Genomic DNA, 26,736 nt, shown 5'->3' with positions numbered 1-26,736 from the left:
CTTGGAGGACTCCAAGTTACTGGACGTTGTCAGAGCATTAAAAATATATATTTCAAGGACAGCTGGAGTCAGAAAATCTGACTCGTTGTTTACATTGTATGCACCCAACAAGTTGGGTGCTCCTGCGTCTAAACAGACGATTGCACGTTGGATATGTAGTACAATCCAACTTGCACATTCTGTGGCAGGCCTGCCACAGCCTAAATCTGTAAAGGCCCATTCCACAAGGAAAGTGGGCTCATCCTGGGCGGCTGCCCGAGGAGTCTCGGCATTACAACTTTGCCGAGCAGCTACGTGGTCAGGGGAGAACACGTTTGTAAAATTTTACAAATTTGATACTCTGGCTAAAGAGGACCTGGAGTTCTCTCATTCGGTGCTGCAGAGTCATCCGCACTCTCCCGCCCGTTTGGGAGCTTTGGTATAATCCCCATGGTCCTGACGGAGTCCCCAGCATCCACTAGGACGTTAGAGAAAATAAGAATTTACTTACCGATAATTCTATTTCTCATAGTCCGTAGTGGATGCTGGGCGCCCATCCCAAGTGCGGATTGTCTGCAATGCTTGTACATAGTTATTGTTACAAAAATCGGGTTATTACTGTTGTTGTGAGCCATCTGTTCAGAGGCTACTTCGTTTGTGTTATCATACTGTTAACTGGGTTCAGATCACAAGTTGTACGGTGTGATTGGTGTGGCTGGTATGAGTCTTACCCGGGATTCAAGATCCTTCCTTATTGTGTACGCTCGTCCGGGCACAGTACCTAACTGAGGCTTGGAGGAGGGTCATGGGGGGAGGAGCCAGTACGCACCATGTGACCTAAAAGCTTTTTTAGATGTGCCCTGTCTCCTGCGGAGCCCGCTATTCCCCATGGTCCTGACGGAGTCCCAGCATCCACTACGGACTATGAGAAATAGAATTATCGGTAAGTAAATTCTTATTTTTTGCTACAATGGTAATCATTGAATTCTATGGGGATGTACACACAACATTCATGCTAATGTTGTTAGGTTGAATTTACATTTAACATATAAAATGCCCGTGCCGTTTTTTCGTCTGGACGAAAAATCCGGCTTTGGCGAAAACCACATGTATCAGCGAATTTGCAGCCGATACACGTGTTTTGTGGTATTCACCTGTTTTTGATGCAACTTTTGCCCATACCAATTATAAAAAAAAAAGTGAAACGGCATGGGTGAAAATGGAGTCAAAAATGGGCGAAAACTCACGCAATTGAATACATTTATCGAATTAGTGCCGGGGTTGAAAAAACGGCACTTATTTGAATACCCCGCTAAGTGTTGCAACAGGCTGTGACTACTACTTGAACTTGCTCGCAGTCACAGCATTCAATATAAACACACTGCTTACGTCTCCATTAGGATGATTGACTATTTCAGTAATGTTAATGCTGCATTCTCCAAGTATGCGATGGACTACTTCTTCTTATAACTTGCCTTGGTACACAGCAAAGAACAATCAAAGCATATGCTTGTCAATTGTCATGTGCACTTTCAGGCTGACCAGACCAATTGGTTTATCAGGAACACATTTTGGGGGAAAAACGTAAAGGAAATAATGCAGTCATTTTCTGTAGATGGGTGTCTTATGTATTGGTTGGTTTGGTTAGAGCTGAAAGTATACTATATGAATGTTACTTGCCCAGTGAGCTGGCAGTGGTCACCTGGAAGAGGAAAGGTTAATCATTGGGGAAAATATGAAGCACAATGGAGCAAAGCCATCAGTTGACTGTTAACTATCAATATATGTTAATTCATTTGGTTGTAGAACCACCAGGTTTCAAAGGTGCCGCTAAACTTCAAAATGGTAATTACCAGATCAGAACAATGAAGGTAACTTGCACAACATTGTGTTAGCCTGAGCTTCCCACTAAATGATTATCTGCTTACTCCATTACAGACAAAAGTGCCTTCCATATCGCTAGAATAGTACCCCAATGGTATCTGGTACACTTGACATCACATTCCTTGTCCATTGCTTACAGTTTTTTGCAAAGTTATCTTGTGAAACATTAGCAGACACATTTATCTAAGTATACCTATACCCAATTTCTCTAACGTCCTAGTGGATGCTGGGGACTCCGTAAGGACCATGGGGAATAGACGGGCTCCGCAGGAGACAGGGCACTTTAAGAAAGAATTAGGAATACTGGTGTGCACTGGCTCCTCCCTCTATGTCCCTTCTCCAGACCTCAGTTTGAATCTGTGCCTGGACGAGCTGGGTGCACCTTAGTGAGCTCTCCTGAGCTTGCTAAATAGTATTTTGTTAGGATTTTTTATTTTCAGAGAGATTTGCTGGCAACAGACTCTCTGCTACGTGGGACTGAGGGGAGAGAAGCAGCCCTACTAACTGCGGATAGGTCATGCTTCTTAGGCTACTGGACACCATTAGCTCCAGAGGGATCGAACACAGGAACGCACCCTTGGTCGTCCGATCCCGGAGCCACGCCGCCGTCCCCCTCGCAGAGCCAGAAGCCGGCGTGAGAAGCAAGAAGACGTCAAAAGCGGCGGCAGAAGACTCCAGTCTTCATATGAGGTAGCGCACAGCACTGCAGCTGTGCGCCATTGCTCCCACATTAAACCCACACACTCCGGTCACTGTAGGGTGCAGGGGGGGGGCGCCCTGGGCAGCAATTGAGAACCTCTTGGCAAAAAGCAGCATATATACAGTTGGGCACTGTATATATGCATGAGCCCCCGCCATTATTTTACACACAATCGCGGGACAGAAGCCCGCCGCTGAGGGGGCGGGGCTTCTTCCTCAGCACTCACCAGCGCCATTTTCTCTCCACAGCTCCGCTGAGAGGAAGCTCCCCAGGCTCTCCCCTGCAGATTCACGGTAGAAAGAGGGTAAAAAGAGAGGGGGGGGGGCACATAAATTTAGCGCAAAATTAGTATATACAGCAGCTACTGGGTAAACACTTAGTTACTGTGTAATTCCTGGGTCATATAGCGCTGGGGTGTGTGCTGGCATACTCTCTCTCTGTCTCTCCAAAAGGCCTTGTGGGGGTTCTGTCCTCAAATAGAGCATCCCCTGTGTGTGTGGTGTGTCGGTACGCTTGTGTCGACATGTTTGACGAAGGCTTTGTGGAAGCAGAGCAGGTACAAATGAATGTGGGATCGCCGGCGCCGACACCCGATTGGATGGATATGTGGAAGGTTTTAAATGATAATGTAACTTCCTTGCATAAAAGGTTGGATAAAGCTGAAGCCTTGGGACAGTCAGGGTTTCAACCCATGCCTGCTCCTACAGCGCAGAGGCCGTCAGGGTCTCAGAAGCGCCCACTATCCCAAATTGTTGACACAGATATCGACACGGATTCTGACTCCAGTGTCGATGGCGATGATGCAAAGTTGCAGCCTAAAATGGCTAAAGCCATCCGCTACATGATTATAGCTATGAAGGATGTATTGCACATCTCAGAGGAAAACCCAGTCCCTGACAAGAGGGTTTATATGTTTTGGGAAAAAAGGCATGAGGTGACCTTTCCCCCTTCACATGAGTTAAATGAGTTATGTGAAAAAGCTTGGGAATCTCCAGATAGAAAAATGCAGATTTCCAAACGGTTGCTTATGGCGTATCCTTTCCCGCCTGCGGACAGGTTACGCTGGGAATCCTCCCCTAGGGTAGACAAAGCTTTGACACGCTTATCTAAGAAGGTAGCCCTGCCGTCACAGGATACGGCTACCCTAAAAGATCCTGCGGATAGAAAGCAGGAAGGTATCCAGAAGTCCGTTTATACACATTCAGGTACCATACTAAGGCCGGCAATTGCGTCGGCCTGGATGTGTAGTGCTGTAGCAGCATGGACAGATACTTTATCTGAGGAACTTGATACCTTGGACAAGGATACTATATTACTGACCCTGAGGCATATAAAAGACGCTGTCCTATATATGAGAGATGCCCAGAGAGACATTAGCCTACTGGGCTCTAGAATAAATGCAATGTCGATTTCTGCCAGAAGGGTCCTGTGGACTCGGCAATGGACAGGTGATGCCGACTCAAAAAGGCACATGGAGGTTTTACCTTATAAGGGTGAGGAATTGTTTGGGGACGGTCTCTCGGACCTAGTTTCCACAGCTACGGCTGGGAAGTCAAATTTTTTGCCATATATCCCCTCACAGCCTAAGAAAGCACCATATTACCAAATGCAGTCCTTTCGTTCACAAAGAGGCAAGAAAGTCAGAGGTGCGTCCTTTCTTGCCAGAGGCAGGGGTAGAGGAAAGAAGCTGTACAATACAGCTAGTTCCCAGGAACAGAAGTCCTCCCCGGCTTCCACTAAATCCACCGCATGACGCTGGGGCTCCACAGGTGGAGCCAGGATCGGTGGGGGCGCGTCTCCGAAATTTCAGCCACCAGTGGGTTCGCTCACGGGTGGATCCCTGGGCTATACAGATTGTGTCTCAGGGATACAAGCTGGAATTCGAAGTGATGCCCCCTCACCGTTACCTCAAATTGTCCCTGCCAGCTTCCCCCAAAAGAGGGAAATAGTGTTAGCGGCAATTCACAAATTATATCTCCAGCAGGTGGTGGTAAGGGTTCCCCTCCTTCAACAGGGAAGGGGTTACTATTCCACAATGTTTGCGGTACCGAAACCGGACGGTTCGGTCAGACCCATATTGAATTTAAAATCCCTGAACATTTACCTGAAAAGGTTCAAGTTCAAGATGGAATCGCTCAGAGCGGTCATTGCAAGCCTGGAAGAGGGGGATTTTATGGTGTCTCTGGACATAAAGGATGCTTACCTGCATGTCCCCATTTATCCACCTCATCAGGAGTACCTCAGATTTGTGGTACAGGACTGTCATTACCAATTCCAGACGTTGCCGTTTGGTCTGTCCACGGCACCAAGAATATTTACCAAGGTTATGGCAGAAATGATGGTGCTTCTACGAAAGCAAGGAGTCACAATTATCCCATACTTGGACGATCTCCTCATAAAGGCGAGGTCCAGAGAGCAGTTGCTGATCAGCGTAGCACACTCTCGGGAAGTGTTGCAACAGCACGGCTGGATTCTGAATATTCCAAAGTCGCAGCTGATTCCTACGACGCGTCTGCCCTTCCTGGGCATGATTCTGGACACAGACCAGAAGAAGGTTTTTTCTCCCGGCGGAGAAGGCTCAGGAGCTCGTGACTCTGGTCAGAGGCCTCTTAAAACCAAAACAGGTGTCTGTGCATCAATGCACGCGAGTCCTGGAAAAGATGGTGGCGTCATACGAAGCCATTCCCTTCGGCAGGTTCCATGCGAGGACCTTTCAGTGGGATCTGTTGGACAAGTGGTCCGGATCGCATCTTCAGATGCAGCGGCTGATCACCCTATCCCCCAGGGCCAGGGTGTCTCTTCTGTGGTGGCTGCAGAGTGCTCACCTTCTCGAGGGTCGCAGGTTCGGCATTCAGGACTGGGTCCTGGTGACCATGGATGCAAGCCTCCGAGGGTGGGGGGCAGTCACACAGGGAAGAAATTTCCAGGGTCTGTGGTCAAGTCAGGAGACTTGTCTGCACATCAATATCCTGGAACTAAGGGCCATATACAACGCCCTAAGTCAAGCGGAGCCTCTGCTTCGCAACCAACCGGTGCTGATTCAGTCAGACAACATCACCGCAGTGGCTCATGTAAACCGCCAAGACGGCACAAGGAGCAGGGTGGCGATGGCGGAAGCCACAAGAATTCTTTGCTGAATCACGTAAAAGCACTGTCAGCAGTGTTCAGTCCGGGAGTGGACAACTGGAAAGCAGACTTCCTGAGCAGGCACGACCTCCACCCGGGAGAGTGGGGTCTTCATCAAGAAGTCTTCACACAGATTACAAGTCGTTGGGAACTGCCACAGGTGGACATGATGGCATCCCGCCTCATCAAAAAGCTACAAATGTATTGCGCCAGGTAAAGAGACCCTCAGGCGATAGCTGTGGACGCACTATTGACACCGTGGGTGTTCCAGTCGGTTTATGTGTTTCCTCCTCTTCCTCTCATACCAAAGGTGCTGAGAATCGTAAGAAAAAGAGGAGTGAGAACAATACTCATTGTTCCGGATTGGCCAAGAAGGACTTGGTATCCGGAACGGCAAGAAATGCTCACAGAGGACCCATGGCCTCAACCTCTCAGACAGGATCTGTTGCAACAGGGGCCCTGTCTGTTCCAAGATTTACCGCGGCTGCGCTTGACGGCATGGCGGTTGATCGCCTGATCCTAGCAGAAAAAGGCATTCCGGATGAGGTTATTCCTACGCTAATAAAGGCTAGGAAGGACGTGACGGCTAAGCATTATCACCGTATATGGTGATAATATGTTGCTTGGTGTGAGGCCAGGAATGCCCCTACAGAGGATTTCCAGCTGGGCCTTTTCCTTCACTTCCTACAGTCGGGAGTGACTTTGGGCTTAAAATTGGGGTCCATTAAGGTCCAGATTTCAGCCCTATCCATTTTCTTTCAAAAGGAACTGGCTTCTCTTCCTGAAGTTCAGACGTTTGTAAAGGGAGTGCTGCATATTCAGCCCCCTTTTGTGCCACCAGTGGCACCTTGGGATCTTAACGTGGTGTTGAGTTTCCTGAAATCCCACTGGTTTGAGCCACTTAAAACCGTGGAGTTCAAATATCTCACGTGGAAGGTGCTCATGCTATTGGCCTTAGCTTCGGCTAGGCGTGTGTCAGAATTGGCGGCTTTGTCACATAAAAGCCCCTATCTGGTTTTCCATATGGACAGGGCAGAATTACGGACTCGTCCGCAATTTCTGCCAAAAGTGGTGTCATCTTTTCATATGAACCAACCTATTGTGGTGCCTGCGGCTACTCGTGACTTGGAGGATGCCAAGTTACTAGATGTAGTCAGGGCTTTGAAGGTTTATGTAGCCAGAACGGCTGGAGTCAGGAAAACTGAGTCGCTGTTTATCCTGTATGCATCCAACAAGCTGGGTGCTCCTGCTTCAAAGCAAACTATTGCTCGCTGGATCTGTAACACGATTCAGCAGGTTCATTCTGCGGCTGGATTGCCGCCTCCAAAATCAGTAAAAGCCCATTCCAGGTGGGCTCTTCTTGGGCGGCTGCCCGAGGGGTCTCGGCATTACAGCTTTGCCGAGCAGCTACTTGGTCGGGTTCAAACACTTTTGCAAAGTTCTACAAATTTGATACCCTGGCTGAGGAGGACCTTGTGTTTGCTCATTCGGTGCTGCAGAGTCATCCGCACTCTCCCGCCCGTTTGGGAGCTTTGGTATAATCCCCATGGTCCTTACGGAGTCCCCAGCATCCACTAGGACGTTAGAGAAAATAAGATTTTACTTACCGGTAAATCTATTTCTCATAGTCCGTAGTGGATACTGGGCGCCCGTCCCAAGTGCGGACTTCTTCTGCAATACTTGTATATAGTTATTGCTTAAATAAGGGTTATGTTATGGTTGCATCAGGGTTATCTGATGCTCTGTTGTTGTTCATACTGTTAACTGGGTAAGTTTATTACGAGTTATACGGTGTGATTGGTGTGGCTGGTATGAGTCTTACCCTGGATTCCAAAATCCTTTCTTTGTACTGTCAGCTCTTCCGGGCACAGTTTCCTTAACTGAGGTCTGGAGGAGGGACATAGAGGGAGGAGCCAGTGCACACCAGTATTCCTAATTCTTTCTTAAAGTGCCCTGTCTCCTGCGGAGCCCGTCTATTCCCCATGGTCCTTACGGAGTCCCCAGCATCCACTACGGACTACGAGAAATAGATTTACCGGTAAGTAAAATCTTATTATTTCATGTATAGTAAGCTCATTAATACACAGCCCATGACCTATGGTAATATAAGATTAGGATTTGCTAACTCTTTGTCTATCAATGATGGCCTGGACCAGTAATGCAATAGGAGCAGTGACCACATGCTGACTGTATTATGGCTAGATCCAGATACAGACTGGAATTTAAAAACAGAAATAGATTTTGTTTTATTTAAGTTAATTCAAACAATCTATTAGTGTTTTTCAGTGATTTTTACTGTTTTGTTTGACACTGATCTGTATCCATGAAAAATATAATTTTAGACAGTATTTAGCACATGCCTCCCCTAAATGTTAACACATCTCCGTTTCTGCAGTGGGGTACACTGGGGTTCCACAGGGAATAACATTGGGGTGTAGAGTTGGATCTTGATCCGAGGCACCAACAGGCTAAAAGCTTTGACTGTTTCCAAGATGCACAGCGCTGCCTCCTCTTTAACCCCGCCTCCATGCACAGGTGCTCAGTTTGTAAGTTGGTACCTGCAGTGCTAGGCAGCCCTGAAAAGAGCTTTTTTAGAAGACAGAAGACTAAAAGGGCCGCATTCGACATATCGTGCTGCGGCTTCCTCATGTCCCCCAGCGGCGTTGTATACTCCCGTGCCCTGGTTGCCTGGTACTTACAGCGGAGGGCTCCAGTTTCTCTTTAGTCACACACACTGACCGCTGCTCTCCAGGATCGCGTGGCCGCGTTACAGGGAGGAGCTAAGAGGGGACCCGCTGAAAACCGCGATCTGCCGCGATCTCTAGGAGACTGGCCGCGCGCGCTGACGTGGACACTGTGGCCATACAGGGACCCCACTAGACCACCAGGGCAAGGGGCACAGGTTGGATTACTTCATAATCCACTTTAAAAGGCCCCGCAGTACCCGGTGGTGAAGTCCAGCAAGGGGATAAGGCTCTGACCTGTAGCCCCTGCCCCAGGCGCCATTTACTGCAAAATGTTCACTCCCTTTCTGTCTCCCTCGCTCCCTGTCAGCGTTTGGGCGCCATTACAGAAATGCTGAGCTGATTCTGGGACTGCTGGGCAATGTCTCCTCTGTAAAGCCGCCTGCATCATCAGCGCTGTGCATTTACAGGACACTTAAGTAATCTACATGTCATTTAGACAGTGTTCGTTAAGAACAAGTGCATTACTACAGGGATAGTTAGTACAAGTACCCTGTGATCTACAATCTTTACTGCGCATTGTTATATCTATATACCTTTACTTAGTGGTACAGTTTGTACTTAGTATTGCTAATCCAGTGCCGTTTTATTGTTTGTAATAATTTCTGCATTGTATATGTGACTGAGTGTATGCCAATAGCTGCTGTGTGATTTCTATTTCGTGTATCTCACACATATTGCTATCCCTATATTCTGTACCCTGAGGGGGGGCTAAGTGCATCAGGGTTACTATATAATATAATGTTTCACAGGATATACTACCTTGGTATTTTTTTCTCTGTGTTTTACCGTCACCACATACCTCTTAAATCCTCTGTTTGCGCTCTGCTTTGCAGTCACACTATACAGGGGATTTTGTGTCTGGTAATTTGTCTGCTTGTTTTGTACTTTTTCACCCTTAAGTTGCGCTTACATATAATGTCTGCTAAACAGGGTGGTAGATCCATGGCTGATCCTGCACCATGCAGTGCTGACGCAACTGATTGCTCGGAGGAAAACCTAGCAGCTGAGGGTTCAGGTACTGGGGGTTCTATACCCCATGGTCAGTCTGCAGCAACGAGTGCAAATCAAGACCCACCTTGAGCTGCTTTCTCTAATTTACTGGCTTCGCTAGTAACTAGACTTGTGCCCCCTATGGGACCTCCTGTGCCATTACAGCCACATATTGTCCTTGCAGTTAATCCGCCATGGGCAGATACTGTCCTCTCAATTACAGCAATTAAATTAGTCTCTGGCTAAGCAAAATCCTGAATCTACACATGTTTCGGATACCTCGTCCGATGAAGATGGCGCTTACACTGACCCTTCAGACACTGATGCAAATGCTTCTGATGGGGAATCTCTGACACAAGTGGATGTTCCTGACCTCTTGGAGGCTATCAGGCTGATTCTTCAAATCGATGATGAAACCAGATAAGTTTAAATGTCAGAAGGTTACTAAACTAGTTTTACCTCATTCTGACCACTTGGTTGACATTCGTCAGGAATCCTGGGAAAATCCAGGAAAGAAATTTTCCCTGTCTAAAAAGATGCTAGCTCGTTATCCTCTCGCTGCAGAGTTAAGTAAAAATTGGGAAACACCTCCGCTGGTGGATTCACAAGTCACGCGTTTGGTGGTGTCCTCTGCTCTGCCAGTCACTGAAGGAACTGACGGATAAGCGTGTGGAGGGTTGCTTGAAGTCCATTTACACTCTTGCTGGAGCTGTGCATAGGCCCACTATTGCGGCTTCTTGGTTGGCAAAAGCTGTTGAAGCCTGGATTCAGGAAGTTGAAGCGGAACTATCGTCGGATTTTCCTGATAATGCTAGACAGTGTCTTTCATATATTATTACAGCCTCTCATTATATTCAGGAGGCGGCATCTGATGCAGGTGTCCTGACGGCCAAGGTGTCTACTACGTCCATTCTGGCTCACCGAATTCTCTGGTTGCGGTCCTGGTCTGTAGATCTGGACTCTAAAAAGACCTTGAAGGTGATCCCTTTTAAGGAAAACATTCTTTTTGGGGAAGAACTCAACAAGATTGTTGCTGACTTGGCATCAGCTAAGACTGCATGTCTGCCTAGTACTTCTCCTCCTTCGGCTCCGAAGGCTGAGAGTACTTCCTTTCGTTCCTTTCGACCTCCACGTAAAGCAAAGGGTCAGGCGTACCCAAAACAGGCTTGCACTTCCAAAACCTATAAGCCCAAACCTAAACGTGCCTGGGCTGCCCATCAGCCTGCTTCCAAAACAGACAAGCATGATGGGGCGGGCCTCTCCTGGGGGATCCCAGGTTGGGAGGCCGACGCTCAGGTCTGGATACAGGAGTGATAGTACCGGTGCCTCTGGCTCAGAGAGACGGGGTACTATTCCACGCTGTTCCTAGTCCCGAAACCGAATGGGTCCTCTCGGCCCATTCCCAACCTCAAGTCTTTGAACAAATTTGTGAAAGTTTCCAAATTCCCTATGGAAACGCTTTGCTCTATTGTTCTGGCTTTGGAGCCCAAGGACTATATGGTATCCCTGGACATACAGGATGCTTACCTCCATATACCTATTGCAGTCTCGCATCAGCAATATCTGCGGTTTGCTATTTGTAACGTAGATTTTCAATTCCAGGCCTTACCCTTCGGTCTGACCACGGCTCCAAGAATTTTCTCCAAGGTCATGACGACTCTGCTCCGCCGTCAGGGTATCAGGATCCTGCCATATCTGGACGACTTGTTGATCCTGGCGAACTCTCCGGAGGTTCTCCTCTGTCATCTGGAACTGACGGTCCAATTCCTGCAAGCCCACGGGTGGCTCATCAACTGGAATAAATCTTCCCTGGTCCCTGCTCAGAGCATGGTGCACCTGGGAGCGCTATTGGACACCCACAACCAGCGGTTGTTTTTGTCTCGGGAGAAGGTAGTGACACTTCAGGACAAGATAAGATGCTTCCTCTCTCGCCCACGTGTGTCGGTACACTCGGCGATGCAAGTACTAGGCCTCATGGTGTCGGCTTTCGACATGGTAGAGTACGCTCTATTTCATTCCCGCCCTCTGCTGCGGTTGATACACTCCAAGTGAGATGGCTTGCCTCACTGGATCAGGACTCTCATGATCTCCTGGACCCCGGAGGCCCACTTGTCACTGAGCTGGTGGCTACAGGACCAGCAACTGAGCAGGGGTCGTCCCTTCTGTATCTCCAACTGGGTCCTTCTGACGACTGATGCCAGTCTGCGGGGCTGGGGCGCGGTGTTGGAGCAACACTCTCTTCAGGGTCGGTGGACCAGGGAGAAATCTCTCCTCCCGATAAACATTCTGGAATTGCGGGCAGTGTTCAATGCGTTGACACTAGCTCTGCCTCTAGTACAGAACAGGCCTGTTCAAGTACAGTCGGACAACGCCACAATGGTGGCGTACATAAATCAAGGCGGCACTCAAAGCCGCATGGCAATGATGGAAGTGTCAAAAATCCTTTGTTGGGCGGAACGCCATCTGCCAGCCATATCGGCAGTCTTCGTTCCGGGAGTCCTCAACTGGGAGGCGGACTTCCTCAGTCGCCAGGACATACATGCCGGAGAGTGGACCCTTCATCCAAAAGTCTTTCAACTCCCTAGTGGACAAGTGGGGCCTACCAGATGTAGACCTGATGGTGTCTTGACACAATCACAAGGTTCCGGTCTTCGGAGCAAGGATAAGGGATCCTCAAGCAGCGTTCGTGGACGCACTGGCAGTTCCATTGAACTTTTGGCTGCCGTACGTGTTCCCTCCGGTGTCACTTCTGCCCAGGGTTATAAGGAAGTTCAAGCAAGAACGTCGGGCCACGGTGGGTGGCCCGACGTGGTGCGCGACCCTTGAACAACTGTGCAAGGCGGCTACGTGGTCCTCGGTGAACACGTTGATAAGGTTCTATGCCTTTGATACTTCCGCCTCCCAGGATGCCTCCTTTGGACGCCGGGTTCTTGTGCCCGCTACAGTGCGTCCCCCTCCCATGAGGAACTGCTTTAGGACATTCCCGATGTTATTCCCTGTGGCACCTGGTGTGGAGGCGGAGAAATTGCCTGTAATGGTGATGTCACCCCCTAGGGAGTCGACATCGGAATGGATGGCTTATTTATGGAATTACGTGATAATGTCAACACGCTGCAAGGTCGGTTGACGACATGAGACGGCCGGCAAACCAATTAGTACCTGTCCAGGCGTCTCAAACACCGTCAGGGGCTTTAAAACGGCCATTACCTCAGTCGGTCGACACAGACACAGACACGGACACTGACTCCAGTGTCGACGGTGAAGAAACAGACGTATTTTCCAGTAGGGCCACACGTTACATGATAAGGGCAATGAAGGAGGTGTTACATATTTCTGATACTACAAGTACCACAAAAAAGGGTATTATGTGGGGTGTGAAAAAACTACCTGTAGTTTTTCCTGAATCAGATGAATTAAAAATTGCTAATATCTAAGAAATTATTGGCGTTATACCCTTTCCCGCCAGAAGTTAGGGCGCGTTGGGAAACACCCCCTAGGGTGGATAAGGCATTCACACGCTTATCAAAACAAGTGGCGTTACCGTCTCCAGATACGGCCGCCCTCAAGGAACCAGCTGATAGGAGGCTGGAAAATATCCTAAAAAGTATATACACACATACTGGTGTTATACTGCGACCAGCGATCGCCTCAGCCTGGATGTGCAGTGCTGGGGTGGCTTGGTCGGTTTCCCTGACTGAAAATATTGATACCCTTGACAGGGACAGTATTTTATTGACTATAGAGCATTTAAAGGATGCATTTCTATATATGCGAGATGCACAGAGGGATATTTGCACTCTGGCATCAAGAGTAAGTGCGATGTCCATTTCTGCCAGAAGATGTTTATGGACACGACAGTGGTCAGGTGATGCGGATTCCAAACGGCACATGGAAGTATTGCCGTATAAAGGGGAGGAGTTATTTGGGGTAGGTCTATCGGACCTGGTGGCCACGGCAACAGCTGGAAAATCCACCTTTTTACCCCAAGTCACCTCTCAGCAGAAAAAGACACCGTCTTTTCAGCCTCAGTCCTTTCGTCCCCATAAGGGCAAGCGGGCAAAAGGCCAGTCATATCTGCCCAGGGGTAGAGGAAAGGAAAAAAGACTGCAGCAGGCAGCCCCTTCCCAGGAACAGAAGCCCTCCACCGCTTTTGCCAAGTCCTCAGCATGACGCTGGGGCCTTACAAGCGGACTCAGGTGCGGTGGGGGGTCGTCTCAAGAGTTTCAGCGCGCAGTGGGCTCACTCGCAAGTGGACCCCTGGATCCTACAGGTAGTATCTCAGGGGTACAGATTGGAATTCGAGACGTCGCCTCCTCGCAGGTTCCTGAAGTCTGCTTTACCAACGTCTCCCTCCGACAGGGAGGCAGTATTGGAAGCAATTCACCAGCAGGTGATAATCAAAGTACCCCTCCTACAACAAGGAAAGGGGTATTATTCCACACTATTTGTGGTACCGAAGCCAGACGGCTCGGTGAGACCTATTCTAAATCTGAAATCTTTGAACACTTACATACAAAGGTTCAAATCAAGATGGAGTCACTCAGAGCAGTGATAGCGAACCTGGAAGAGGGGACTATATGGTGTCCTTGGACATCAAGGATGCTTACCTCCATGTCCCAATTTGCCCTTCTCACCAAGGGTACCTCAGGTTCGTGGTACTGAACTGTCACTATCAGTTCAGACGCTGCCGTTTGGATTGTCCACGGCACCCCGGGTCTTTACCAAGGTAAGGGCCGAAATGATGATTCTTCTTCGAAGAAAAGGCGTCTTAATTATCCCTTACTTGGGCGATCTCCTGATAAGGGCAAAGTCCAGGGAACAGTTGGAGGTCGGAGTAGCACTATCTCGGGTACTGCTACAACAGCACGGGTGGATTCTAAATATTCCAAAATCGCAGCTGATCCCGACGACACGTCTGCTGTTCCTAGGGATGATTCTGGACACAGTCCAGAAAAAGGTGTTTCTCCCGGAGGAGAAAGCCAGGGAGTTATCCGAGCTAGTCAGGAACCTCCTAAAACCAGGAAAAGTGTCAGTGCATCATTGCACAAGGGTCCTGGGAAAAATGGTGGCTTCTTACGAAGCGATTCCATTCGGCAGATTTCACGCAAGAACTTTTCAGTGGGATCTGCTGGAAAAATGGTCCGGATCGCATCTTCAGATGCATCAGCGGATAACCCTGTCTCCAAGGACAAGGGTGTCTCTTCTGTGGTGGCTGCAGAGTGCTCATCTACTAGAGGGCCGCAGATTCGGCATTCAGGACTGGGTCCTGGTGACCACGGATGCCAGCCTGAGAGGCTGGGGAGCAGTCACGCAGGGAAAAAATTTCCAGGGAGTGTGGTCAAGTCTGGAGACTTCTCTCCACATAAATATACTGGAGCGAAGGGCAATTTACAATGCTCTAAGCTTAGCAAGACCTCTGCTTCAAGGTCAGCCGGTATTGATCCAGTCGGACAACATCACGGCAGTCGCCCACGTAAACAGACAGGGCGGCACAAGAAGCAGGAGGGCAATGGCAGAAACTGCAAGGATTCTTCGCTTGGCGGAAAATCATGTGATAGCAGTGTTCATTCCGGGAGTGGACAACTGGGAAGCAGACTTCCTCAGCAGGCACGACCTCCACCCGGGAGAGTGGGGACTTCATCTGGAAGTCTTCCACATGATTGTGAACCGTTGGGAAAGACCAAAGGTGGACATGATGGCGTCCCGCCTGAACAAAAAACTGGACAGGTATTGCGCCAGGTCAAGAGACCCTCAGGCAATAGCTGTGGACGTTCTGGTAACACCGTGGGTGTACCAGTCGGTGTATGTGTTCCCTCCTCTGCTTCTCATACCCAAGGTACTGAGAATTATAAGACGTAGAGGAGTAAGAACTATACTCGTGGCTCCGGATTGGCCAAGAAGGACTTGGTACCCGGAACTTCAAGAGATGCTCACAGAGGACCCATGGCCTCTGCCGCTAAGAAGGGACTTGCTTCAGCAAGTACCATGTCTGTTCCAAGACTTACCGCGGCTGCGTTTGACGGCATGGCGGTTGAACGCCGGATCCTAAGGGAAAAAGGCATTCCGGAAGAGGTCATCCCTACCCTGGTCAAAGCCAGGAAGGAGGTGACCGCACAACATTATCACCACAGGTGGCGAAAATATGTTGCGTGGTGTGAGGCCAGGAAGGCCCCCACGAAGAAATTTCAACTCGGTCGATTCCTGCATTTCCTGCAAACAGGAGTGTCTATGGGCCTAAAATGGGGGTCCATTAAGGTTCAAATTTCGGCCCTGTCGTTTTTCTTCCAGAAAGAATTGGCTTCAGTTCCTGAAGTCCAGACGTTTGTCAAGGGAGTACTGCATATACAACCCCCTTTTGTGCCTCCAGTGGCACCGTGGGATCTCAACGTAGTTCTGGGATTCCTCAAATCACATTGGTTTGAACCGCTCAAATCTGTGGATTTGAAATATCTCGCATGGAAAGTGACCATGCGGTTGGCCCTGGCCTCGGCCAGGCGAGTGTCAGAATTGGCGGCTTTGTCTCACAAAAGCCCATATCTCTTGTTCCATTCGGACAGGGCAGAACTGCGGACTCGTCCCCAGTTTTTCCCTAAGGTGGTGTCAGCGTTTCACCTGAACCAGCCTATTGTGGTACCTGCGGCTAATAGGGACTTGGAGGACTCCAAGTTGCTAGATGTTGTCAGGGCCCTGAAAATATATGTTTCCAGGACGGCTGGAGTCAGGAAAACTGACTCGCTGTTTATCCTGTATGCACCCAACAAACTGGGTGCTCCTGCTTCTAAGCAGACGATTGTCGTTGGATTTGTAGTACAATTCAGCTTGCACATTCTGTGGCAGGCCTGCCACAGCCAAAATCTGTAAATGCCCATTCCACAAGGAAGGTGGGCTCATCTTGGGCGACTGCCCAAGGGGTCTCGGCTTTACAACTTTGCCGAGCTGCTACTTGGTCAGGGGCAAACACGTTTGCAAAATTCTACAAATTTGATACCCTGGCTGAGGAGGACCTGGAGTTCTCTCATTCTGTGTTGCAGAGTCATCCGCACTCTCCCGCCCGTTTGGGAGCTTTGGTATAATCCCCATGGTCCTTACGGAGTCCCCAGCATCCACTTAGGACGTCAGAGAAAATAAGAATTTACTTGCCGATAATTCTATTTCTCGTAGTCCGTAGTGGATGCTGGGCGCCCATCCCAAGTGCGGATTGTCTGCAATACTTGTACATAGTTATTGTTACAAAAATCAGGTTATTATTGTTGTGAGCCATCTTTTCAGAGGCTCCGCTGTTATAATGCTGTTAACTGGGTTCAGATCACAGGTTGTACAGTGTGATTGGTGTGGCTGGTATGAGTCTTACCCGGGATTCAAGATCCTTCCTTATTGTGTACGCTCGTCCGGGCACAGTATCCTAACTGAGGCTTGGAGGAGGGTCATAGGGGGAGGAGCCAGTGCACACCACCTGATCCTAAAGCTTTTACTTTTGTGCCCTGTCTCCTGCGGAGCCGCTAATCCCCCATGGTCCTTACGGAGTCCCCAGCATCCACTACGGACTACGAGAAATAGAATTATCGGTAAGTAAATTCTTATTTTTTCATGAAGAAATACACTATTTTTCAAGCACGCTCTTCCATTCCTCATTCCAGTATAATACCACATGAGAAGGATCTGTGCCCCAAACTAGATTTTTTAAAATTGTAGACCGATTTTAATTGAGCATGATGACTTTGGTATGTTATATACAGCGGAGTACAATCTCTATTCCTGGTCTTTCTTTGAAGTTGTGTAGCTCAGTCTTAATGAACTATGCATAAGTTATTAATTTCCTTTTCAGTATCGCCATCAACTCCAGAACATCTTCCAACAACACAAGCCGAATCTCCTGCCCAGCGTTTTGAAGCTCGGATAGAGGATGGAAAGCTCTATTATGATAAAAGATGGTAAAGTGTTTTTTTTTTCTGTACTGTTTTTGGTAACTACTAAAATGTAAACTGAACAAGCATTTTGTCAAATTGTAATTAACTTTCTTTTACCCTGTTTACCTATGAACTCATCTCTTAGGAACTCATTAGTTTTCTCACCTTTCTTAGCACTGTTTTGCAGATTTAAGTAAACATTTTATTTAAAAGTTACTTCATTTTTATTTCTCCTTTCTTCCGCACATATAGAAGAGACCACATACACCTATTCTCAAATTGTGCCAAATAGCTGCGGTTAGCTGGCCACAGACTTGGTCTTGCCAAAACACTAATCCTAAGTACTTAGTACACTGTAAGAAAACTTACACAATCTACAGTAGGTTAAAAAGGCAAAGGATAGGTCTGATACAAGTGACCGCACCATGCATAGTTATGTTTTATCTGCGTACCAATTCCTTTGCTATAAAAAAGTACATACAGTATATGCTAAGTAAGATGCATTTCGAGGGAAAAGTATGCAGTCTATGTAAAAAGGCAAAACACAAGTCTGATACGAATGACTTGCAACGTGCTTTATCTGCAACATTTAGATATGTGTGGTCTGGTTCCCTGTTTTCTACATATAGCTTATAGCTAGCTGTAGTTCAGACAATGTCTACTGTTTACTTATTGTGCAGTTAGGGGTTTGTTATTTCTCCGGCAGGGTCCACAGGTTATCCACAGGATAACAATGGAATATGATGGAGCGACAGCGTATTGGCACCAAACGATCACAAGCTTTCTGGTCTCCCAGGATGCAACGGGCCCATCCATATATCCCCGCCCACTGGCTCAGGCAAATCAGTTTTTTGTTTGGTGCGGCAGGAGTTGGACCATGGTCAGAGGGCTGCTGTTCTAGGGCAGCCCTAAGCTTTCTTATTTTATTTTTATAGTCTTACTATGTTTTTGAGCTATCTTTCTTAACAGCGTCTTATACGCATATTGGAAAGAGTCGCTCCAACAACTCTCCGCCGGGTCGCAACAACGCTTACCCATGTGTACAGTGCTGTCTCGACAGGCGTCTGTGTCGGATATACTAGCAGGTCCAGCAGACGTTACCAGACTGTGGCCGGAGCACGGGGAGAAGGTAAGGCATCGGTTCCCCGTAGTCGGGGAATATGGACACAGCCGCACTTTATTGGAAGGAGACTACCAAACAGTAGCTGACGCGCCGCCTCCACTGGTGCTCCAGCGCTAGGCCTTAGGGTTAATAAGGCACCAGTAATAGTTTGAGGCTATGGGTTGATGTCAGCAGTGGGGAGTTAGGTGCTCTCCTGGTCGCCCCTCCCCCCAGTTCATGACCAGTTTCCGCGAGTCTCCCGCCATGAACGGTTGCCTCACTTCCGTCTCAGACACTACCAAGAGGGGTCTCGGTCGCAGCATAGGCCCGCTGCGGCTGTGTTCACTAAGCGCTACCGTGAGGACACCCGGTCGCAATACAGGCGTCTGTATGGCCGGTGCATCTGTGTTCACTTAAAGTTCCCGGAGCGGCGGTGTATAAGTTTGGTAAGGCAAAGAAGCAAAGGCAACCAGAGGGCTAGCTTCCAAACCAAACGATAAGCCATCAGCAGGATGGTGCGGGCCTCCTTCTGGGGGACCCCAGGATAGGGGGCAACTTCTTCAGTTTGCACAGATCTGGTAAAAGTCTACAAACAGATGCCTGGGTGCAAGAAGCGGTATCTCTAGGTTATGTTTTTCTTCAATAAGCACCCTTCTCGGAGGTTCTGTTCCAGTCCGTCTCGGGTATAGGCGAAGGACAGGGGTTTGCAAGAAGCAGTTCAGAAATTGCTTTTGTCAGGAATAGTCATTCCAGTAACCCCTGCACAATAGGGACGGGAGTTTTTACTCCAACCGGGTTTGGGTTCAGAAGGATCCTTTCACCCCAATATCAAAATCCTAAACAAATAAGTTTGGGTGCCACGGTTCACATGGAGACGTTGCGCTCCATAGTTTTGGCATGGAGCCAGGGAATTACATGGTATCCCTGGATAGTCAGGATGCTTACATACAGGTTCCTATAGCACTGGTCTGTCAGTGTTATCTCAAGGTTCACCATCCACCAGCGACATTTTCATTTCCAGACCTTACTCTATGGGTTACCCACAGCCTCCAAAGTATTTACCAAAATTATGAGGAATATGGCAGCTTATCTCCGTAAGAAGGGGATAAGAAAATTGCCATACATTGACCACCTTTTTTATCCTGGCACAGGAAAGGCTTCTGTGCCATCTCCAACAGACAATGACTTGTCTGCAGAGGCACTGGTGGCTAATAAACTGGGCGAAGTCATCTCTGGTTCCGTCACAACGGATGGCTCTCTGTGGGGCTGTACTGAATTCAAGTCTGCAGAAAATGGATTACCTCGGAACAAGATATCCAAGGTACAATCAGGTATTCAGGAGTTGTTACACTCAAACGATATCAATCCACGCAGCTATGCTACTGATGGGTTTGATGGTGTCAACATTCGACATGGTGGAGTATGTACAGTTCCACTCGGCAGCGTCTGATTCTAGCCAGATGGAATGGAATACATCAGACAATAGAAAAAGACTATGATACTTTCACACAAGGTAAGAAAGTCATCAGCCTGGTGCCTACAGACATCCCATCTAGACAAAGGGAGAACCTTTTGGTTATCAGATGGGAGAAACTGACAACAGATGCCAGTCTCCAGAGCTGGGAAGCAGTTTCCGGAAGATTATGGTTCCAGGGACAATGGACCATAGAAGAAAGTTGCCTGCCAATAAATCAGTTAGAACTTCGGACCATATACATGGCACTGATTCAGGCAAAGGACACTCTTCAATGAAGACCAGTCCCGATCCGCTCGGACAATTTAACGGCGGGGGCATACCTCAACCATCAGGGAGGAACACGCAGCCAAACAGCAATGAAGGAGGTAAGTCATATACTAAAGTGGGCAGAACTCCCATCTTCCAGTATTGTCCGCAGTATTCGTTCCGGGAGTCCTAAACTGGGAAGCGGATTTTCTCAGTCGACACGCCATTCAAGCAAGCGAATGGACTCTACACCCGGAAGTCTTTCAGACTCTGGTACACAAGTGGGGTTTGCCAGAGATGGATCTCATGGCGTCCCGTCTGAATAACGAAGTGCCCGCATACGGGGCAAGAACAAAGGATCCCGGAGCGATCTTTGTGGACGTCTTTTCAGTGAAAAGGGAGTTTCATCTGGCTTATCTATTTCCTCCGATCATCCTGCTACCAGGGTGGTGAGGAAGATAAAGAAGCAAAGGGTGCTGTGATTCTGATAGCTCCGGCTTGGCCCAGAAGGAAATGGTACACAGATCTGCAGAGAACGCCGATGGATGCTCCACATCTGCTCCCTCAATGTCCAGATCTACTAAGGCAGGGTCCTTGTTATCACAGGCATTGGGTCGACTATCATTGACGGCGTGGCTTTTGAAACTTCTATCCTGAAGTCAAGAGGATTCTCGCTACAGGTAAATTCAAACAATGCACAGAGCAAGGAAACCCTCCTCAGCTCGCATTTATCAACGAATATGGCAGGCCTATATTCATGGGGCAGAGAAAGAAATATGGACCCAAAATCTTTCCAAGTTTCCAGGGTCTTAGATTTCCTTTAGAAAGAAATGGATAAGGGTTTGAAGGTGGCTTCCTTGAGAGTACAAGTATCAGTATTGACTGTAGGGTTCCAAAAGAAAAATTGCCAATTTACAGGATGTGCGTACTTTTTCCTGGGAATGCTGCACATTCAAGCTCCTTTTGTTCTTCCTACAGTGTTTTGGGACTTAAGTCTAGTCCGCAAAGCCCTTCAAGTTGCTCTGTTTGAACCATTTAATAAAGTGGATCTTAAATGGTTGACAGCTAAAGTTCTCTTTCTACTGGCTATGGTGTCAGCTAGAAGAGTATCAGATTTAGGAGCGCTGTCATGTTGTTCTCCTTTTCTGTTTTTTATCCAGATAAAGCAGTTCTCAGAACTAGGTCTGGGTATCTTCCTAAGGTGGTGTCTAAATGCTACCTTAATGAAGAAAATGTAGTCCCGGCTTTTGAGGTATCGGGACTTTCTGAGGGAGATGCGTCGCGGGACAAAGTCCAAGCATTAAGGATTTACGTGGATCGCACAAGTGCCATCAGAAATAAATAGACGCTGGCTAGAGGGCTTCGAATGACTATTTCGGAAGCATACTCTCAAGCGGATCTCCCTGTTCCGGCTAATGTCTCTGTTCACTCTACTCGTAAGGTAGGTCCTTCATAGGCGGCACAACATGGTGCTTCAGCAGAACAGATATGTAAGGCAGCCACATAGTCTTCCATTAACACATTCATTAGACATTATGCTTGGATACTTTTGCCTCTCATGACGCTGAATTCGGGCGAAAGGTTCTCCTTTCCAATCAGGAGCGTCCCCACCACTAAAATTGCTTTGGGAAATCCCATTGTTTCCTGCGGATAACCTGTGGACCCTGCCGGAGAAATATACGTTATGGTAAGAACTTACCGTTGATAACGGTATTTCTCCTAATTCCACAGGTTCCACAGGGATCCCACCTTGACGCACCTGATTTGAGGATCTTGCTACTCTCTAACCTCTTCCTTCTTGTATGGAAGGGTGTGCATGTGTGTTGTTCTCGCCTGATTAGGGCTCTACATGATTCTCCTGTCTAGATGCTTTGGAATCCAACTGATTTGCCTGAGCCAGTGGGCGGGGATATATATGGATGGGCCCATTGCATCCTGGGAGGCCAGAAAGCTTGTGATCGTTTGGTGCCAATCCGCTGTCGCTCCATCATATCCCATTGTTATCCTGAGGAACCTGTGGACTTAGGAGAAATACTGTTATCAACGGTAAGTTCTTACCACAACGTATATTTCTTACACTGTGCCTACTAATTTGTTCATTAAGTAGTCACTGCACTGTGCTTAAGGCCTCACCGTAGGATAGTTACAAAGCACGACATGCATGCAGGCGAATGGGCCCTGCACCCAGATGTCTTCCAGATTCTGGTATACAAATGGGGTTTGCCAGAAATGGACCTCATGGCTTCACATCAGAACAAGGTCCCAGTTTATGGATCCAGGGTAAGAGATCCCGAAGCAGTCTTCGTGGACACACTGTCAGTAAGATGGAAATTTTGTCTGGTACATGTCTTCCCATCAATCTCTTTCTGCAGCGGGGTATACTGGTATTCCACAGGGAATAACATCGGGGTGTAGAGTTAGATCTTGATCAGAGGCACCAACAGGCTAAAGCTTTAACTGTTCCCAGGGTGCACTGCACCGCCTCCTCTATAGCCCCGCCTCCAGGCACAGGAGCTCAGATTGTAAATTGGTGCCTGCAGGGGATGCGGTCAAGATCCCGCCGGACGGGATCCCGGTGGTCCGAATACCGACACCGGGATCCCGACTGTGTTACACAGGGCGGGAAATCCGCAGACGCTCCTGCATCATGCAGTGCTGGTGCCACGGATTTGACTGAGGAAAAGGTTTCAGCTGAGGGTTCAAGTACTGGGTACCCTGCATCTTCCAATCAGTCTGCAGCACCTGTGGCGAATCAAGACCCACCTTGGGCTGCTTTTACAAATATGTTGACTATGCTTGTAACAAGGCTTACCCCCTCTGTGGGACCTGTTGTACCATTGCTGCCACAAATTGTCCCTGTAGTTAATCTGCCTTGGGCGGATACTCTATCTACCCAGACAGTCTTTGGTTAGACAAAAACCTACAACTCGCCCTGCTGGGTCCAAGGGGTCATCTAAGCGGGCCATTTCTTCCACACGATCCACTAGTATTTCGGATCATTCTTCCGATGAGGATGGGGATTATACTGATCCGTCAGACACTGATACAGTTGCTTCTGATGAGGAATCTACAACTCAAGTTGATGTTCCTGACCTAGTGGAGGCTATCAAGCTGATTCTCCAAATTGATGATGATATTGAGCCCCCCGCTACGTCTAAGAAACCTCATAAGTTTAAACATCAGAAGGTTGCTACAGTAGTTTTACCGCATTCTGACCTTTTAATTGACATACGTCAGGAATCCTGGTCTTCTCCAGGAAATACATTTTCCCTGTCCAAAAATATGCTAGCTCGTTGCCCTATCCCTGCGGAGTTGAGTAACGTGGGAAACTCCACCGCCGGTGGACTCCCATGTCGCCCGTCTAGTGGTGTCTTCTCCTCTGCCTATCACCACTGTCACCTCACTGGAGGAACCGACAGATAAGCGTGTCGAGGGATGCCTGAAGTCTATTTACACACTTACCGGTGCTGTGCATAGACCCACTATGGCAGCCTCTTAGGTTGCAAAAGCTATTGAAGCATGGGTTCAGGCAATTGAGGATGAGCTAGTTAAAAAAAATTCTGACACTGCCAGACAATATCTGTCGTATATTACCACAGCCTCTCACTATATTCAGGAGGCGGCCTCTGATGCAGGCGTAATGGCGGCCAAGGCATCTACTACGTCTATCCTGGCTCGCCGGATTTTGTGGTTTAGGTCCTGGAAAGTGAACCTGGACTCCAAAAAGACCTTGGAGGTTCTCCCTTTTAAAGGAGACATACTATTTGGGGAGGATCTGAACAAGTGACGGACTTGGCAACAGCTAAGACTTCATGTCTCCCAAGTACTAATCCTTCTACTCCGATGGCTAAGAGTACCACTTTTCGTTCCTTTCGACCTCCAGGTAAAGCAAAGGGTCAGACGTACCTGAGACAGGCTCGTACTTCCAAAACCACCAAGCCCAAGTCTAAGCATTCTTGGGCCGCCCATCAGAAACAGGACATGCCTCTGCGGCATGATGGGGTGGGAGGCCGACTTATGCAGTTTGCGCAGGCATGGTTGAAGACCACTTCAGATGCCTGGGAGCGGGAAGTTGTCGCTCACTGGTACGCGATCTCCTTTAAGAGACTGTCCTCCTCACCAGTTCTGCTCGACGATTATCCCTTCGGATCCGCTGAAAGCACAACTTGTACTTGCACTTGGTTGTACAATCTCTCCTAGATACTGGAGTAAATGTGCCGTTACTTCTGTCTCAAAGAGGCAGGGGCTACTATTCAACCCGGTTTCTAGTCCCGAAAACCAAATGGGTCCTCCCAGCCTATACTCCACCTCCAGATCTTTGAACAAATTTTGTGAGGGTTCAAAATAGAATAAACTTATCCGGCGCTGCTGTCTGGGTATTCAGCCGTTTTTTACTTGCTATAGTAAAATATATATACTCTTAAATAGCTCACTGTGGACCAATTACACTAACAATAATTAAAACAATATTAAATTGTTCTCTAGCTCAATGACTGACTGAGGTAGCCACTGAATTACAGAGCTGCTGTAAGGTGGGGAAACACGTCTCAATCCAACCGCTCGGTGGGACCACACTGACAGAATCCGCTGTAATACCTCACATCATTGGTACTGGCTACACCTCCGGACAAGGCTCGTACTACAGGTTTAAAGCACCAGAGCTGGGAGAGAATGGAAGCATACTACCCACAGTGAGGATGTGGTAAATCATATGTTATTAAAGGAGCATGGCCATGCTTAATTGCAGTTGCATTTTTTTTAAAAATCTTGCACAACAATTACCTTTACTTTGCATGCCTTAAACAACATCTGCTAAACACATACAGGAACTGTTTTAAGTTGAATTGCATACTAATCCTTCTATGCTTGGCAAACTAATTGGCAATCCTCTTTTTGCTTGGCGGACTGCAAAATTATCTAACAACCTAAGTATTAATCTGACAAGAAAGGATCTATAGTAATTTAGGTCTTCCAAGTACGGACTATGGCCCTCATTCCGAGTTGATCGGTCGCAAGGCGAATTTAGCAGAGTTACACACGCTAAGCCGCCGCCTACTGGGAGTGAATCTTAGCTTCTTAAAATTGCGACCGATGTATTCGCAATATTGCGATTACTAACTACTTAGCAGTTTCAGAGTAGCTCCAGACTTACTCTGCCTGTGCGATCAGTTCAGTGCTTGTCGTTCCTGGTTGACGTCACAAACACACCCAGCGTTCGCCCAGGCACTCCCACCGTTTCTCCAGCCACTCCTGCGTTTTTTCCGGAAACGGTAGCGTTTTCAGCCACACGCCCATAAAACGCCGTGTTTCCGCCCAGTAACACCCATTTCCTGTCAATCACATTACGTTCGCCGGAGCGATGAAAAAGCCGTGAGTAAAAATACTTTCTACATAGCAAAGTTACTTGGCGCAGTCGCAGTGCGAACATTGCGCATGCGTACTAAGCGGATTTTCATTGCGATGCGATGAAAAATACCGAGCGAACAACTCGGAATGAGGGCCTATGTGTATTAAATGAGTGTTTGCAAGTAGGCTTTAAATATATGCATGCCGCAAGATTCTCTGGCTAGGAACAAGTTTGCTATATTGAAAGTATACTAACATCATGCTGGTATCTTACAAACAACAGTTTTTTTTGTGGTGATATGTAAAGGTAAAGGATGCATTGAGCTAGAGAACAATTTAATATTGTTTTTATTGTTTTAATTATTGTTAGTGTAATTCAGAGGTTCTCAAACTCGGTCCTCGGGGGCACACACACTGCATGTTTTGCAGGTCTCCTCACAGAATCGCAAGTGAAATAATTAGCTCCACCTGTGGACCTTTTAAAATGTGTCAGTGAGTAATTAATACACCTGTGCACCTGCTGGGTTACCTGCAAAACATGCACTGCGTGTGCCCCCGAGGACCGAGTTTGAAAACCTCTGGTGTAATTGGTCCACAATGAGCTATTTAAGAGTATATATATTTTACTATAGCAAGTAAAAAACAGCTAAATAAAAATTTAAATATTTTTTCAAATATATTCGGTCAGCGCTTTTTTTTATTTTTTTTTGGTAGTATTTGTTTTTTGAAGGGGGGGTTAGCCCCTTTGATCTAGAAAAGCTGCAGACAGTTTAGTATCTAAGACTGAGCAATCAATTGGTGCCTGGTGATACTTGGTATCTTTTGGTTTTTTGATTTGTGTCTGGGTATTTATCCGCCTGAGGTGATGCTGAAATATCTTTCTCCTTGGCAGGTATTATTTCAGATAAGCCCGAGAAAGCAAATTGAAAATGATATAGTGAAGTACAGCTTTAATACATGAATATCACATAAACAACAACATATCTCTGCTCCACAAATAAAATATATAGACACAGGTCGTCTAGACAGCCGTGATGAATGAAATTACTAGAGATGAGGAAGTTTTGTGAGGGTATCCAAATTCCGTGTGGAAACTCTGTGCTCTGTTGTACTGGCCATGGAACCCAAGGACTATATGGTATCCCAGGACATACAGATTGCTTACCTGCACATTCCTATTGCCATGTCGCATCAGCAATATCTGCGGTTTGCTATTGGCAACCTACATTATC

General features: G+C 47.7%; 1 protein-coding gene across 4 annotated transcripts in view; it reads left to right on the top strand.

Moving 5' to 3' along the window:
- The window catches only part of SUDS3 (SDS3 homolog, SIN3A corepressor complex component), a 201,229-nt gene that overhangs the window by 140,643 nt on the left and 33,850 nt on the right, over nt 1-26,736 (top strand). For all 4 annotated transcript variants that reach the window (XM_063964312.1, XM_063964313.1, XM_063964315.1 and 1 more), the window contains one exon: nt 17,252-17,357. In XM_063964312.1, coding sequence (XP_063820382.1) covers nt 17,252-17,357 — 106 coding nt within the window. The remainder of the gene's footprint in view (nt 1-17,251; nt 17,358-26,736) is intronic.

The sequence above is a fragment of the Pseudophryne corroboree genome, chromosome 1 (genome assembly GCF_028390025.1).
Source record: "Pseudophryne corroboree isolate aPseCor3 chromosome 1, aPseCor3.hap2, whole genome shotgun sequence".
Lineage (NCBI taxonomy): Eukaryota > Metazoa > Chordata > Amphibia > Anura > Myobatrachidae > Pseudophryne > Pseudophryne corroboree.
The sequence above is the reverse complement of the archived record's forward strand: the minus strand, read 5'-3'. Positions and strand labels throughout refer to the sequence as shown.